The 15,250-nt window shown below is 38.9% G+C and overlaps 1 protein-coding gene across 1 annotated transcript in view; it reads left to right on the plus strand.

Annotated features, from left to right (window-relative positions):
* The window catches only part of fam13a (family with sequence similarity 13 member A), a 70,579-nt gene that overhangs the window by 39,212 nt on the left and 16,117 nt on the right, over positions 1 to 15,250 (plus strand). Inside the window, exons 10-14 of the mRNA XM_084715180.1 lie at positions 5,050 to 5,091; positions 5,259 to 5,453; positions 7,019 to 7,223; positions 11,528 to 11,586; positions 11,958 to 12,000. Coding sequence (XP_084571306.1) covers positions 5,050 to 5,091; positions 5,259 to 5,453; positions 7,019 to 7,223; positions 11,528 to 11,586; positions 11,958 to 12,000 — 544 coding nt within the window. The remainder of the gene's footprint in view (positions 1 to 5,049; positions 5,092 to 5,258; positions 5,454 to 7,018; positions 7,224 to 11,527; positions 11,587 to 11,957; positions 12,001 to 15,250) is intronic.

Here is a 15,250-nt window from a genome sequence, read left to right on the forward strand (position 1 = left end):
CACTTCCAAAGCTCACTAAAAGGAAAAAAGGAGAAAACCCATCTAACAAGATGATTCGACCTTTAACTCTGGTTGTGGAAGACACTGCTATCAGAAACATAAGCAGTCAGGCAAACATACAGCTGTCCTGTCTGTGATGTCACATGGGTCAGCAGAACTGCTATCTGAAATGGATCAACCACACTGATCTGCTCTTGGGACAATGGCAACTTCTGGTGGCAGATGGCCTCCACCCAAGTAGATCTGATGGGTCATTTTCATTCAATGTACGACACATCCATCAGGCAGGCCTAAGATAATACACAGCAGCCTTTATGCCACAAAGACAAAACATCACAGCCTCAATGTCAAGAATGTTGACAACCAGCTCATGGGTCAGTGTCCTATTTCCTCCTCCCTACACTCTTTCCACTTCCCTGCCTCATCCCTTGCGGTATACACCGACAAAATAGAAGCACTTGTTACTGCTGGCATTAAATTCACTCATCATTGCCCGCCACATCATCTGCCTCCACCCCAACCAAGTACGTTCTGTAACCCCAACCAACCTTGCTGATAATGAAGGTGATGAAAAGAGAGAACAGCTCTCTCTTGGCTGATCTGTCAAGACTGATGAGGCCAGCAAAGTCACCAAAAGTTTGCTTCTTCAGTAATGGATGCTACTAAGCTGCAGTATGACATCTTGAATCACTACCATTCAAATCAACACCAAGCAAATCTGCCTGGCATCGGCGCAGACAAGAGAGAAGCAGCTATCGTTAGAAGCAACTAGTGATTATTTTCATAGTTGATTAATCAGTGGATTATTTTCTTGATTAATTTATGAATAGTTGTTTGTTTTAAAATGTCAGAAATAGATTAAAAATGTCAGTGTTTCCTAAAGTGAAATGGCATCCTCAAATGTCATGTTTTACTCACAGCCCGGAGATATTCAGTTTACTGTCAGAGAGGACTGAAGACACCAAAAAATATTCACATTTAAGAGGTGTTGTCTTAAAAAATTACTCAATCTAATTATTCCATTATCAAAATAGTTAGCAATTAATTAATGCTTTTCTGTCTTATGGAATCAGGTGCTATAAAAATACCCTCGCTTTGATATATATACTGTATATGTGATTGGTACCATGTAGACCTAAACCTTTAAGGTAGTCCTCACTGCATTGGCCTTAATCCAAGTTCATGTTTGCTCTGGACTGGACTGACTGCAACAGACCTTGACCAAACTGTTATTGTTATACAGCTTATTGTGTATTTCTCTTCAGGGTTAAGTTGGTTCAGTTAAGTGCAGTGTTTAGTTTTGCCACAGTACTTGCTGCAGTGACATTACATGCATGGAAATGTCTGAAATTACTGAAAGCTGCCTCTCTAATCATTAAATTAATTCATTAAAGAAAACATACATATATTGGTACAACACACAAAGAAAAAAAAAGCAAAACACCCAGAACATTTGCACTACACAACATTTTAAATGCAACATAGCCCACAAGGACCACTCTTTGTGTAAAGATTACCATGACCTGAATGACTGAGAATCTTCACAGACCTACAGAGACTAGAAGAGGTGGAGTGAAATGTCTATACAAGTGTGGGTCTCTGAATTAGAGAAAATAATTTGTTTGGGTGGGTAGGAGGTGGATGATTTATGCATACATGCAGATTCAAATTACACCAATCTGGGCATCACTGTCCTTAGACACACATGGCAGAGATCTACACTCTACTGAGCACTCTTATACTTTTCTCATGTTATACTTCAACAGTAACAATAGACAGTGACAGGGAGTGACCCCAGTCTAGAGGTCTTTATAGCTAAATAAAGTTTTTACAACAGGGTAATGAAATTACATAACTATGTTACAGAATCACCAGCTGACTGATTCCTGATTAAACATTGGACTGGGGTTAGTCGTATCATTTTATATTTTCAGACTATATTTGATTAAGAAGGATTGTCGACTTGGCTTGATCATATTCTAGTGTTGAGACAGTATTTGTTGTGGTTCTGATGAAATGATTCATCCCTCTTGCCCTATGCACTCTTTTGCCAGTAGGTTATGACTCAGACCGTCACCATTACACACCAGGCAATAATCCTGTCTCATACCAAAGTGGTTTCACACTGTTGCACCTTTAAAACTAAAGTGGTGCAAAGGTCTCCCCTGGTGATGTACCAAACTGTCACGCTTTGTTTTTACCGTGCCAACCCAAAGTCTATTTAGGACTCTGATGGCTGCCACAAGATATGTAATTACAACTTACAGGCACTCTCACTCAGCTGCTTATTTCATTAACAGCCTAAATGTGTTACAAGCAAAGATACAGTAGAAGAGACCTGATTTCACATTAAGGTCCAACATAGATAGCAGGTATGTGCTTGAACAGTTATTGTATTTCAGGATGTCATGAAAATGAAGTACAGTCCAGAACACCATATTAGGAGTTTTTGACTTCACTCTTAATTTCTAGGTAGAAGAAACAGTTCAAACAAACAAAAAATGTGAATTGAAGCAATTTTCTTAAGTGATTTGACATGGTGAAAGCTATAATATGAAACATTTCTGCATTAAAATGTATAAAAACACTAAATATATTTTGTTGAGGTGTGTACTTGCATGTTTCCAACAACAGCCAGTCCCAGAGAAATACTTATTATTTCTATTTATTCCAGGTAACAGTACATCTCCTGCTAGCCATTGCTAGCTGGTTACTAGTTGCTATAACTTCTGGGAAAACATGGCATACGTCAAATGTACAAATGTAACATGAATAAAAACTTAAATATCACTTCTCCATGAACATGATTTCTGCCTGAGTGACATCCAGTAGATTTTCATCACCTTTTTGATTGTTTAAAAGTGAAGATAACAACTCCCATGATCGCACGCTTTCGTTGTTGTTTTAATGTGGGACCCCTAGCAGCAGAATTTGCTTAGTATGCTTCTAAACCAGTCAACTCCTATATAGTCCAATAATAAATTGTAGTCAGAAGATGATTAAGAATATTTCAAAATATATTTTAGTTCTTTTTTTTTTTTTGTGCCCTTTTCTCATTAAATATGGCTTCATTAACACTAAAGCCATAACCTGGGATGAGGAGTCACCTTGTGACTATACACTAGGCAGTGCTGTGTTTTCACAGATCACAAACCACTGCAGGAACAACTGTCTTTAACTGTCATGCTATCAGTGCTAAAATTGCACCATAGAGCAGGGAACACTTCATATGATAACTGTCCTCCCCTGGCACATACTCCGGTTATATAATTGACTGTCTTATTACCTTTATATGAAGAGCAGCAGCAACGTGCAGGACAGTCCTCAAAAGTTGTAAACACATCCAGAATCTTCTGTGATATATCAGGCCTTAGTGTATCCACTGCACCTGCCTCATTCATGCCTCTGACATTTTTAGCCATTATGCTCTTAGGTCAACATTAGTAAGCCATTAAACCATTTTCTGTTGCTTTAACCTGTTGCATGCAGTGCCAAGTCTATAATTAGGCAGTGGGCTAATGTTTTTCCTGCTGTGCCCAGAGATAATCAAGTTGTTTAGTCTGCTGCCTCTGGAGCATCTGTGAGCTTTATCTGTCACACTTTTCACTCCTCCATCCTCTCACTTTCCAGTTCTCTGAATAAAATAAACTGAAGTGAAAGTGACGATCTGTGTAATTGTTAGTCATAAGCTCAGATGTTGAAACTGACCATAAAAAGCACCAGAAATTTACAGCTCCAAGTTTACGATTTGAACTTAGTAAACTCATCAAAACGATCATCTGGTTATCACAAGATCGGGCGTGCCACCGCTATCCTCACACGTCCCTCCCATTTTACGCAGGTTCACCTTCACACCATCACTCCATTATTATCTCATCCTTTATCAGTGCACTGTACAGGGTCTCCGCCAAGCTCTGCTGTTACTGTCAACACAACTGTTTATGGAAGATTCTTTCAGGTCACCTCACACATTGACATAGCTGTACTCCAGGAAAAGCAGGTGTTACGTCTGTCAGTTGGCAAAAGCTCATAGGATCTTATTCAGGAGAAAAGATGAAGATTGGTGAAAAAAAAACTTTCTCAAAAGTTGCAGAGAAATTTTATTTTATCTTGATTAAAATATTGAAGTTCTGAGATTTACTGTCCAGTGTTTTGTACTAATTTAGGACAGAATCCCTCAGAAGGCTTTTTAGGGAGTCTGATGAATGACACCCTGTTAATCAAAATAAATGGGGACTGAACCATCATGGCACTTGTAATTAGTTCGTGCTTAAGTGACCTTTCCTAAGTCCCTCCCCATTTGGAACCTCTGTCAAGTTTGTCTTTTCCTGTTAACTATACTTACAAAAGAAAAACAAATTTTGAAGATTGTAAAATGAAGGTAACTTAGATGTCCCCCAGTAACATCTTTTAACCACCACCACATAGACATGCCTGGCACACATCACAGCATTAAAGTACAGGACACAGGAAAGGACAAAGTTGGCAGAGTTTCTGCCAATACCAAGCTTGCTTAACTGTTATTGGAGCACATAGTAAAAAGGGGTGGGACTTAGGAAAGGTCTTCAATAATAAACCAAATTCTTTAGTGAACACGTTACTACTTGTTTGATGCTGCCCTCTGACTCTGATATAATAATAATTCACTATATTTATATCTAGATAAAGATAAATTGAATAAGATACAGACACACCCCTGCACATGTAGTGTAACCACCTATCATTTGTTTATTATCAGGTTCCTGCAGATTACATGCCTGAATGTGTGTTGTGAGAGAGGCGGAACAACAAAAAAGAAAGATATAAATGAAGCCATCAATCATTATTGAGAGTAGCAACTGACCAGATACTCTACTGTAGGACTCATTGGTAGCCACAGAAGCCGGTGAACACAGCTGAACTTAACACTCACTCATGCACGCTGGATGCCATGATCACCTAGGGCCAGCACCAGAGCTCAAGGGATTTTCAGCGTTGCTCAGTGACCTGTTGTGACCACCTGTTTCTGTTGCATTAACTCACCTTCTCCCCCTGTTGTTTTTCTTCCAGTAACCACCTCTCCCCTGTCCACTGCAGACCAGATGTGGCAAAGTAAGTCGACTCACCATATTGGGATGAAATGAAGGGCATTGTTCCCAGGTTTTGCAGTTAATGCATTTATTTAGAGATAATTTCTTAAATTCTATCGCTGAGAGTAATTGGACCTTAAAGTTGCAACTTTCTTAACCAATTTAAAAAAAATTTTCTTTGTCCTCAAGTTTTCTGGACAGGACGATACGTTCAGCAGTGGAGCAGCACCTCTTTGATGTAAACCCTTCAAGGGATCAAAGTTCAGGGGACTGTCAGTTGACCCCATGTCCACCATCTCAAAGTGTCACACCAACTGCCCGACAAAGACGTCGACACCAGAGAGCGCGACAGGAGGAGGAGCTGAGACACAAAGAAAGAAACGGGTACAGTGACTCAGAGATTGTCATGACGTTGGTAGTTGATGGTACCAGCATAAAATTAGTGACGGTTTGTGTTAAGTCACAACACTGAAATGTTCTGCAAAAATCTTGATCTCATCACTTCCTTGTTTTTAATTGTGCCCTTAAAGGGATAGTTTGGATTTTTGAGGTGGGGCTGAAGTTGAATCACTTCTATAGTCAGTGTATTATCTACAGAGGATGGCAGTCAGCACAGGGTCAGCAACATGAAGAATTTTAGCCACACTAAAATTAGAACGTTTACACAGCTTTACCTTTTTGTCAGACAGCCTTTTCTGCTGTTACATAAGCCAAATATCACTCTTTCCACCCAACCAAACTCTGTAGGTACAATCAGTAATTTTAGCTTGCAAAACCCAGGAGTTAATGGTCTGCTGCTGCCTTGAGAGGTTAGATAGTTTGTGTTATTGCGTGACTTGCAAAGTCACAGAAATTCCTAGTACAGTGAGAATAATTCAGCTTCTTTTCTGATGTAAACCAAAGTTGTTAATTGATTGATCAAGTTTCATTTTCTTGAGTCTTTTACAGAAAGTGTCCTTATTCTGTCTTATTTCTGTCTTCTTAAGATCAAGACAAATTCTTTAAAAAAAAAAAGTATAGTGATAATATAATAGAATATAATAATTTTTTACTTATCTATTCCACCAACCCACTGAACCATTACATTTATCCACATAATTGGAAAATTTCTACATCACAAGATAAATAAATACATTAAAATGAAGCAAAATAAAACATTCTATAAAAAAAGTAGGGTTAAATAATAATTGCCTAATAAGGTAGTTTAATGTTGTCACTCAGTACTCTACTCAGTAGGATTGTAGACAACAAAAATAGGTTAACTAATTTACTAATTTCTAGACTGAGTTCACTGAGGTTAGTGACTTAGCTTGAGCATTCCCACAATATCATCTCTTGATGAAATTATCTGTGGAAGTTTTATTCAGTTTATCCAACCAAAAAGTATAGAAAATATTTTAATAGAAATTCTTTTCTATGGAAACCACCTGGGTCTCCACATCTTTTACTGCGCTGGTAAACCACAATAAGATTCCATGTATTACTACAGCCTGACCTCAGTGTGCTTCAGTACTACCTCCATGTTTTTGTCACAGTAAGCAATCGTAAGGGTTCATTCTGTGTGGTAAGCTTGTCCGCTGAGACATAGCGCAGTCATAACAACTGGAGTTACTGCAGTAAGAAGCTAATCCTTGTTGATGGAGATTTGGTCGAGTCTGAGTTATCAGTGACACATGGATTAGAGAGGAGTGCATTAGAGCAAAGACAGGAGAAAATGTCAATAAGAGCGTGGACAGTAAATAGACAGTAAATAGAATTAGCACTGAAACTAAACAGCACACGAGCTGCTGGAGAAGGTATAAGTAAATGAGGTTTCAGTATGACCTTCTCATTTAGTTTCCTAGAGCTTTTTCACCCAATGTCAAGCTGATGAAGACCAGCTACAGAGAGAGTGAGATGGAAGGCACATGTCTCGCATCCTCACCGTTTTCTTCTCTGTCTGACAACAGAGTTGCGCCTGTCAGGGCAGACACCAACAAGGAGAACATCCCGTCAAGCGGTGGAAGCAGCTCCAGCAGCCTGGCGGAGGACACGGGCAGCAGCATGGACTCACAGGGAGGCCAGAGTGATCACACTGAGCAGACCCCCAAACCCAGGAAGTCAAAACACAGCCCAACACTGGTGCAGCTCACTGACAACCAGGACACCCGCGCAGTGAGTCATCACGCCTTTTCTTCTTGTCTCTGTTTGTCTTTGTCATTGTCACCATCTTGGCAGTGTCGCTCCTACTCTTCTCTGAGAGTTATTGTGTGTTTTCTTTTTGACTGCCTTCTTTCTCTTTTGTTTTAGTTAGTCATGTCTCTCATTATGACAGCTCAGTTTTAGGTGTAGGTCAATATATATAATATATATGTTTCTTTCAGTGTTGCATTATTTAGGCTACTTTAGATTGTAGTGAAATTTTACATACAAAATACGACATTTTATCAGTAGTTACAGGGCTTTTCATCACCACACACCCTCTCCTCTGATGCACCTGTGATGCTTATAGGTTGTTAAAGCATTCAGCTCAGCCCTCCTGTCATCATCATTTCTGACTCACTGCAAATAATTGTCAGTTGCCGGTAACAAGAATCGCTAAATGCAGACAGCGGCGAGTTGGAAGATGACAGGAAGCAGTGCAGCTGCCTAATGGCTCCTCGCCACTCTCATTGTACAGCGGCTTATAATACACAGCAGTGCCACACTAATTGTTGACCACTTTTGCCAAAAGCAGTGCAAATGTAAGGGCCACTTATGAGTGCGCAATTAGCTGCTGCTTTTATCCACTGGAGAAGATGATGCATCAGAGAGCAAGTTGTCCTTTCAGTTGCTGTCATGTGGCACTGGACCACAATGTTTGTATTTATTGAGTATTCAGCGTCTGTATCATGTAACAGGGAAATGATTGAGATACAGTAAAGTACTGTATGTACTTGTGAATTTAAATCATTTGTTTGACTTTCTTTTTTAAGCTTAAGAGGTTTTATTGTTTTGTTTTTTATTGTGTGGGCTTTACAACTTTCACACTGAAGTAGCTTCTGTTGGGTGATGGTCTACCATTTCTACCAAGGTGTGTTATCTCTGTGATTTTCAAAATGGCGTCAGGGGGACAACAGGAGTCCTTGAGTGGATTTAGGGGGTCCCCAGCAAAAGAGGGAGAAAAATGTTTTAACTTTCATCACATTTTTTTGAAGTTGGTAGGACAAGGAAATAAGTATGATTGGCTATTTTAATTGATTGTAATTTATAGTGATGCTAGTTTCATCATTGATTGACTATGAAGAATTAATTATCTTCAAATGCAAAAATGAAAACACAAAAACACTCAGAGGGGATTCCTCAAGACAAACTTACGGGGTCTGCTCTAATGTGCATCTATTGTGGGGGGCCTTGACATGAAAAAGATTTGATTTAGTCAATTTTAAAAATTAGTGTGTGGAGTGCCCTTGTAGCTCATTTGGTAGAGTGTACACCCCATGTCCTGAGGCTATCAGTCCTCTGCAGTGGCCACTAGTTCAGCTCCCACCAGTCCATTTGCTGCATGTCATTCCTTCTCTTTAACCCCTTTCCTGCCATATATTCAGCCATCCCTATCAAATAAAGGCAAAAAAAGTTCCAAAAAATAATCTTAAAAAAGTGTGCAAGATTGAAGCGCCTTGATTTTTCAGGGATTTTAGTTGCAGGACTTGGCAAAAAATGGACCATGCCTTCTGGTTATCAATAATGTGATATAAAATTACTAGGACTGGGTTTTTGGCTGCAACTGAGTTGTTTCTACAGCATAGAATATCAAAAGCTTGGAAGTTGTTGAGCACTGAAGCTCACAGTGAATACTTAGATGTGTACTCTTATCTACTTTGTCCTTGATTAGAAGGTTAAAAGTTGGGTCAAAATGTTGTCTGTTTTACACTTCGTATCAATAAGAAAAAGTTCCTTTGTGTTTTTTATGTAGAAAACATTTACCATGTCAGAAGTCTGACAGATAACTAATTGCTAACAATTTTGTTAATTTAATAATCATTTAGTCAGCTTTTAAGAAAAAAAAATCTGATATAAAACGAAGAAGCTGGTTCCATCTTCTCAAATGTGGGGATTTTATGCCTTTATGTCATTGTAACTTCAGCATCTTTGGGCTTTGTTGATTTCACAAAACAAAACAGCAAAGTGAAGACATCACTTTGGGCTCTTGGAAGTATGTTCTGCCTTTTTATAGAACAGCAGTTAATTAACTAATCACTGAAATAATCAGTAGATTAATCAATAACTCGCAGTACGCTCAGTTGAGTGCAAATCTCTGCCAGGCAACCTGAAAAGAATTTATGGATGGACAACTTTTTTACTCACTAACATTTTGATTAGTGACTGTAATCGAATTACATATTTTTTCTCAGTAACTGTAACAGTTTACAATTACATTTATTTTGTAATTAAATTACAGGGTTAGCAGTTACTCCCAAACACTGCTAGGTAAGCCTTGTTTTTAGCCTAGCAGTTGTTGATGAAATGCACCGGTCAAAGTAGGTCTGCTAAAAGTGTGTTTTTGCCACTGATGGCACCAACCATCCTCCCCCAACCCTCCCTAATGGTCAGTTACCAACATACCTCAGCGACTATCTCAGTCCAAATCAGCACAGCAGTTCAACTCAGCTCACTTCACTTCCAACAACCCGACACAGACGAAATAAAAATACCATTCTGTCATGGACCTCAGGCTCTGGTGGATCAAACATGTCTGGGCATGTCCAATAAAGCTGCTAGATGGAGAGCTGGTGTTACAGGTCATTTTCAGGTCATAGTGGTGTTTGATATTGAGACAGCAGAGCGGACACACCCCCAGCTTTTCAGAGCAGAGAAAAATGCAATTTTTTCATGATTTTAGGGCCTAGTGTTATATATTTAGCAATGTTTTAATCATCAATTTCAGTTTGGTGGGTAGATGATAAAATACTTGGTCAGCTATCTGTTGCCTCCCAACCAGGACACAGTGAGTCACACTCAACGGTTATGTAGAGCAGTGAGTGAGCAATCTACGTGCAGAGTGTGAAAGCATTCAGATTCATGATGAGGACATGGTGTGAACCATGTACACTTGGTGTAGTAACATGATCCAGTTCTTATAGACTCTTCTTACACCACAGCTGCATGAAAACATACTGAAGTATTATTCACACTTGGATAATAAATGATATGGGTTAATGTAAAGTTGAGCTGCATGGCCAACTGTTGGAAATAGATTTGTTCAATTTACACCCTTGAACTCCAGGAACAGCATCCCAATGCCAACACCTTACATAACAGTACAGATGACACACGATGCCTTGACACACATTCACATATGGTGTATATATATATATATATATATGTATATATATATGTGATAGCTAGCACAATTGTGATTGGCTGGACGAGTGTCGTGCTGAGTGGCTGACAGCAGTGTTTGTTAGTGACAGTCTCTGTCCCTGAGAGTGTGAACAGCCATCTCTGTGAATGTGATCTTGTTATGTCAAGAGCCAGGCAGGGTAATTAGGTGGCCCTCAAATCCTTGTGAGAGTTATCTCTGGTGCTGTTCATTGTACAGCATCACAGCAGGATACACTTTATGCAATATTTTTTGTTCTGTGTAATGTTTCTGATAGATTTCAGCCATTGTGTGAAATTGTTTATACAGCTAAATCCAAGGTGTTTTTTTTTTTTTTAATTTTCAAAGTTAATGCTTTTAAAGATTGCACCATTTCACATTAGTCTCCAGCCTCTATGGCTGGGTTGTACCACCAAAGATTAATTTAATCTAAGATTACTGCTAATCAAAGTTCAGCAAAACTAGGTTTAAAATAAGTAAATCCAGATTTAAAGTTGAGCAGTGCTTTGTTGCACAATTAAAAACTAATGTCAGTTTAGTAAATCCTAGTTTAGTGATGTAAACTAAAATTAATGTGGAGGCACTTGCTTACACCAATGAAAATAAATTAATAATTAATGAATAAGTTAGCTAAAACAAAATTTTACAGCCAAGTACAAGCCAAGCAAGTACAGCCAGAGAAATACTGACAGTTTCTGAAGCAGTGTCTGATGAACTGTAGACGTGTACACTAGTCCCTCAGTGGCCATCAGTAGTTCAAGAAATCATTCAAATTACATGTTAAAGTTTAAAATCTTTATATCGGTACTCAGTACATACAGTAATCCAAAACAAGAACAACAACCATATACAGAGATAAACATATAAACAGGTAAACAAACTAAGTACTAAGTACTAAAACAAGCAAATACTAAGTACTTTCTAGCCTCCATTTTTGAGAGCACACTATCAACAGTTATGGCATATTTATGAATAGCTGAAAAGACCTCCCATGATATACCCATGAAAAGTTTAAAGATGATAATTCACAAAAATCCATACATAGCTTTTCCCATTTTGATGGAAAAATAAAATCATCTATGTACATAATTTATGTTATGTATCTGTCTTTTTCCAGTTCAAGGAATGTGTTGGTGAGAGACCTGGAGAAAACCACATGGATACATTTCAGAGAGAGTAAGCTCTTCAATCTTTAACTTGATCCTTGTGAGAATTTAAAGAAAATGTTATTATATGTTATGAATCACTTTTACCTTTCCTGTAAGCAGACAAGCTGTAGCACCTGTTACCTGAATGTTTGTTCTACATTGATAAGCTACTGGCTGCCACTAGCAGGTCTGTTTGTGCGCTTCGGGAATCTGTTTGGAATACTGCGATGTTTATAACAGATGCTTCATCTGATAAAAACAGGCAGCAAAGGTGTGTGTGTGTGTGTGTGTCTGTGTGTGTGTGTGTGTGTGTGTATAAACTGTCTGGGGATTCCTGATGTTTCTAACTGGAAGATAAACTATCTGGGGTTGATTCATCATGTTGTTGGATTTTTTCAGGAATGACGTCTCGACAAAAGACGGCCTTTCTTCTCCTCCACAGGTTGGTTCAAGTTCACGGTTCCTTTCCTGTACATCTCTCACTGTTAGGTTGCACTTTTTGTTTCAGCTCTCCTTCTTCCTCTTCTTACACAGTAGATCTGCTCTGCCAGGCATGTGTCACTCAAGAAAAATAGAGTATGAGATGTTAGGGAGATGGATGGTGGAGAGACAGGGAAAGGCTGGGTATTGAATCATAATACTATTTTGGTACCGACTGGAGTGTGTCAGGAGCGCCAAGTCTCAAAACCCGCCAAGTTCCGAAAGCATCAAATGCCCACTCAGATTAGTACTTTTCTTAAAATAGTTACTGATTTAAATGATTGTATAGCTGCGTTTGTGTAGTCAATAGTAGTAACTATAACTTCCAGACATCATATTTGCTCTCCTTTTGTCCTTTGGATTGTGCCTGGGTCGACACACACCCACCATCACACACTATACTACAGTACACTGATTTCTTTCTTCTGTCGTGTTTATTTTCCTCTCTCATTCAGACTACATTATTTTTTTCTTCTTTTTCTTTTCTGGTTACCTCCAGAAATCCTGAAGAACCCCGACCTCATGACAGCTTGGCCCATATATACCAACTGATGTAGTTACTAACACACAACTGTCTCAATCAGCTGATTGTCAAAGGAGTGTGCTGAGACTCCATGTCTGTTTTCATTCCCCCGATTTCATCATATGTATACATAATTCATGACTGTAAAAGTCAATATTAAAATCATAACTTTTGCTCTAAAAGTTGACATTTAACATTTCAGAGGGTTGGTCTTTCATAGAGACAAATATTTATGTCACTTTAAGTATAGCAAAAGTATTGTTTTGGTATCTGCACTGAAATGCAGATATCTCATTCACACTTTTATCAAAAAATTTCAAATGATACCCAGAACCAGAAGGATGAGCTGAATAGTTCAACATAAGACACAAAAAGGCAATAAGACAAGACATAAAAACTGGATTGACAAAAGAACAAACAAACGATAAGAGAAAATATTTCATTGAAATAAAACAGAAGAATAGAAAATGCAGTGAAGAGAGAGATATGAATAAATGTCTCCATTTACCAAAAAGCAGTATCAAATAGAAAGTGTAAACACTTGGAAAAGCTCTAACCACAGATGTTTTTTTTTTTTATCATTGTGTTTCTGACCTTCACACAATGTTGCCGTGTTACTCGTCAGTGTGCCGATTTGCTGAACAGAAACTCCTCTGCAGTTCCACAGAAACATAATTCACTTCTGACAAAGGGAGATTTTACATTTCTTGCCAAAAGGGTTTTTCCCACCATTATCCTTAAACAAACATACAGCACTTCTTCGGTCAAAATATTGTGGAAATTTACTTTTGATTTCAAGGTTTGTGTTGCTGGGGTGTGAACATAAGGAAACAAGTCAGCTTCTCCATCTGCTCGTCTCCAGTTTTAATCTGGACCAGCACTGCTGACCAGAATCATGCAGCTCTGCACCAATATGGTGAATCTCTTTCTAAGCAGTCCAGATGGATTTCAGTAGCAGCTCAGGCTGCAGCTCTGCCACCACCACCACCACCACCACACTGTGCCACTGAGTGGCCATCTGGAGCCGGCGTGGCGCCGCTCTGAGAGGAGGCTGGTGCAGCAGCCTCTCAGCCGGGTTATAAAACCAGCATCAAACAGACGTGACTGTTACCATCAGGTCATCTTTGTTGCCTTCTAGGCTATAGTTACTAAAATAAATTAATAGACTGATCTTGTTTGCATGGTGACCTGCTGAAAATTTGACTTATACTATTTGGTGATCTGGCAAAAATTATGCGGCCTGTTATTGAATGTTTAACTAATCAGTCAATCAAGAAAATTAACCAACAGACATTTTTATTATCATTTAAAGGGGCTGTATATGATATTCAGTGACACCTATTGTTTGCAACGTTTGCAGATGAAATCAATAATATCAGTAACAGCTGGTTAGTTATCATGCCTACTATAGTCGGTCACAAATGGAAACATGTAACATTATGTACCATTGTGTGTCAAATTAATTAAGCATCGAGGAGAAGAAAAGCCAACTCTGAGTCAATTTGGAGCCCTTTAGCAGCTCGTAGCCCACATTCCCCATGTGTCCAGCCCAGCTACCAAAATGAGCTGAGAAGGTCGGATTACAAGATATATGAAGGGGACATGATAGAACCTTTGAGACATTTATCAAGAAAACATAAAAAAACAGATATTTGTTATTGTATCATCCCAGTGAAGTACTATTCTGCTTTTTTCTCTTTTATTTTAGTACAAATTGCATATATTTGGGTTTAAAACTTGGACTCAATGGACACTTTTTTTTTTGACATTTTATAAACTAAATGATTGATCAAGTAATTGCAAAAATCTAAATTTCAGGACAAAGACTTTCTTCCATTTTCTATTTTATGCAACTTTCTAAAAAATTCTTACACACACAAACCCTTGATCTTAATGTGTTGGTGTGTTGCATGTCTCCATATGTGTCCATGTGTGTCTTAGTACAGCTTTAGTCTCTGTAAACCGATAACACGCGTGACTCCTCTGTCAGAACATTTTGTACCTACAACCTAAGAAAACTGATAGATGGATATGACGGCTACACTGTTTTTAGCCACCTCACACGTGCAGGTCAAGTTGGATGTCTTAAAATGTGCCTGCAATTCACATGTTAACTACATGGCAACATAAATAGCACATTAGAGGTTATTTGCTGTCTCTTACTTGATGAGTTTTGTGGTGCAAAAAGACACAAAGCAGCAGACAGTGGACTTGTATGTCTGCAGGTGCTTTGAAATAAAAAGTGTGGAGGAGTGTGGTGTCAGACAGGAAGCTTATTTCAGGCCAAATCCTCCACAGTTTATGTGTGTGTGTGTGCATGTTTGTGTGTGTCCCCAAGGTTATATGCTTGTCTGTGTGCCATCTCAGCAAAATGCCCCTTAAATTCCTCAGTGTGTTTGTTTGTACACTGAGTGTATAAGCCCCCCAAATACAGCTTAATCATTGTCTAATGCATCCCACACACACACTAGCTCTGTCTGTTTTCCCCCTCCTTTGCACCAGCTGGACATCTCATGATGATGTAATCGTGGTTCCAGTGTGTTTCAGTGAACACAGTGGCTGATGTTCCAGGGAACGTAGTGCAGTGTGTGTGTGTGTGTGTGTGTGTGTGTGTGTGTGTGTGTGTGTGCGTGCGTGCGTGTGCTCACGTACATTTGAATTATACTGGAGCACAGTGGGATCCTGGTGA

Source organism: Lutjanus erythropterus, chromosome 3 (assembly GCF_056507025.1).
Source record: "Lutjanus erythropterus isolate fLutEry1 chromosome 3, fLutEry1.hap2, whole genome shotgun sequence".
Lineage (NCBI taxonomy): Eukaryota > Metazoa > Chordata > Actinopteri > Lutjaniformes > Lutjanidae > Lutjanus > Lutjanus erythropterus.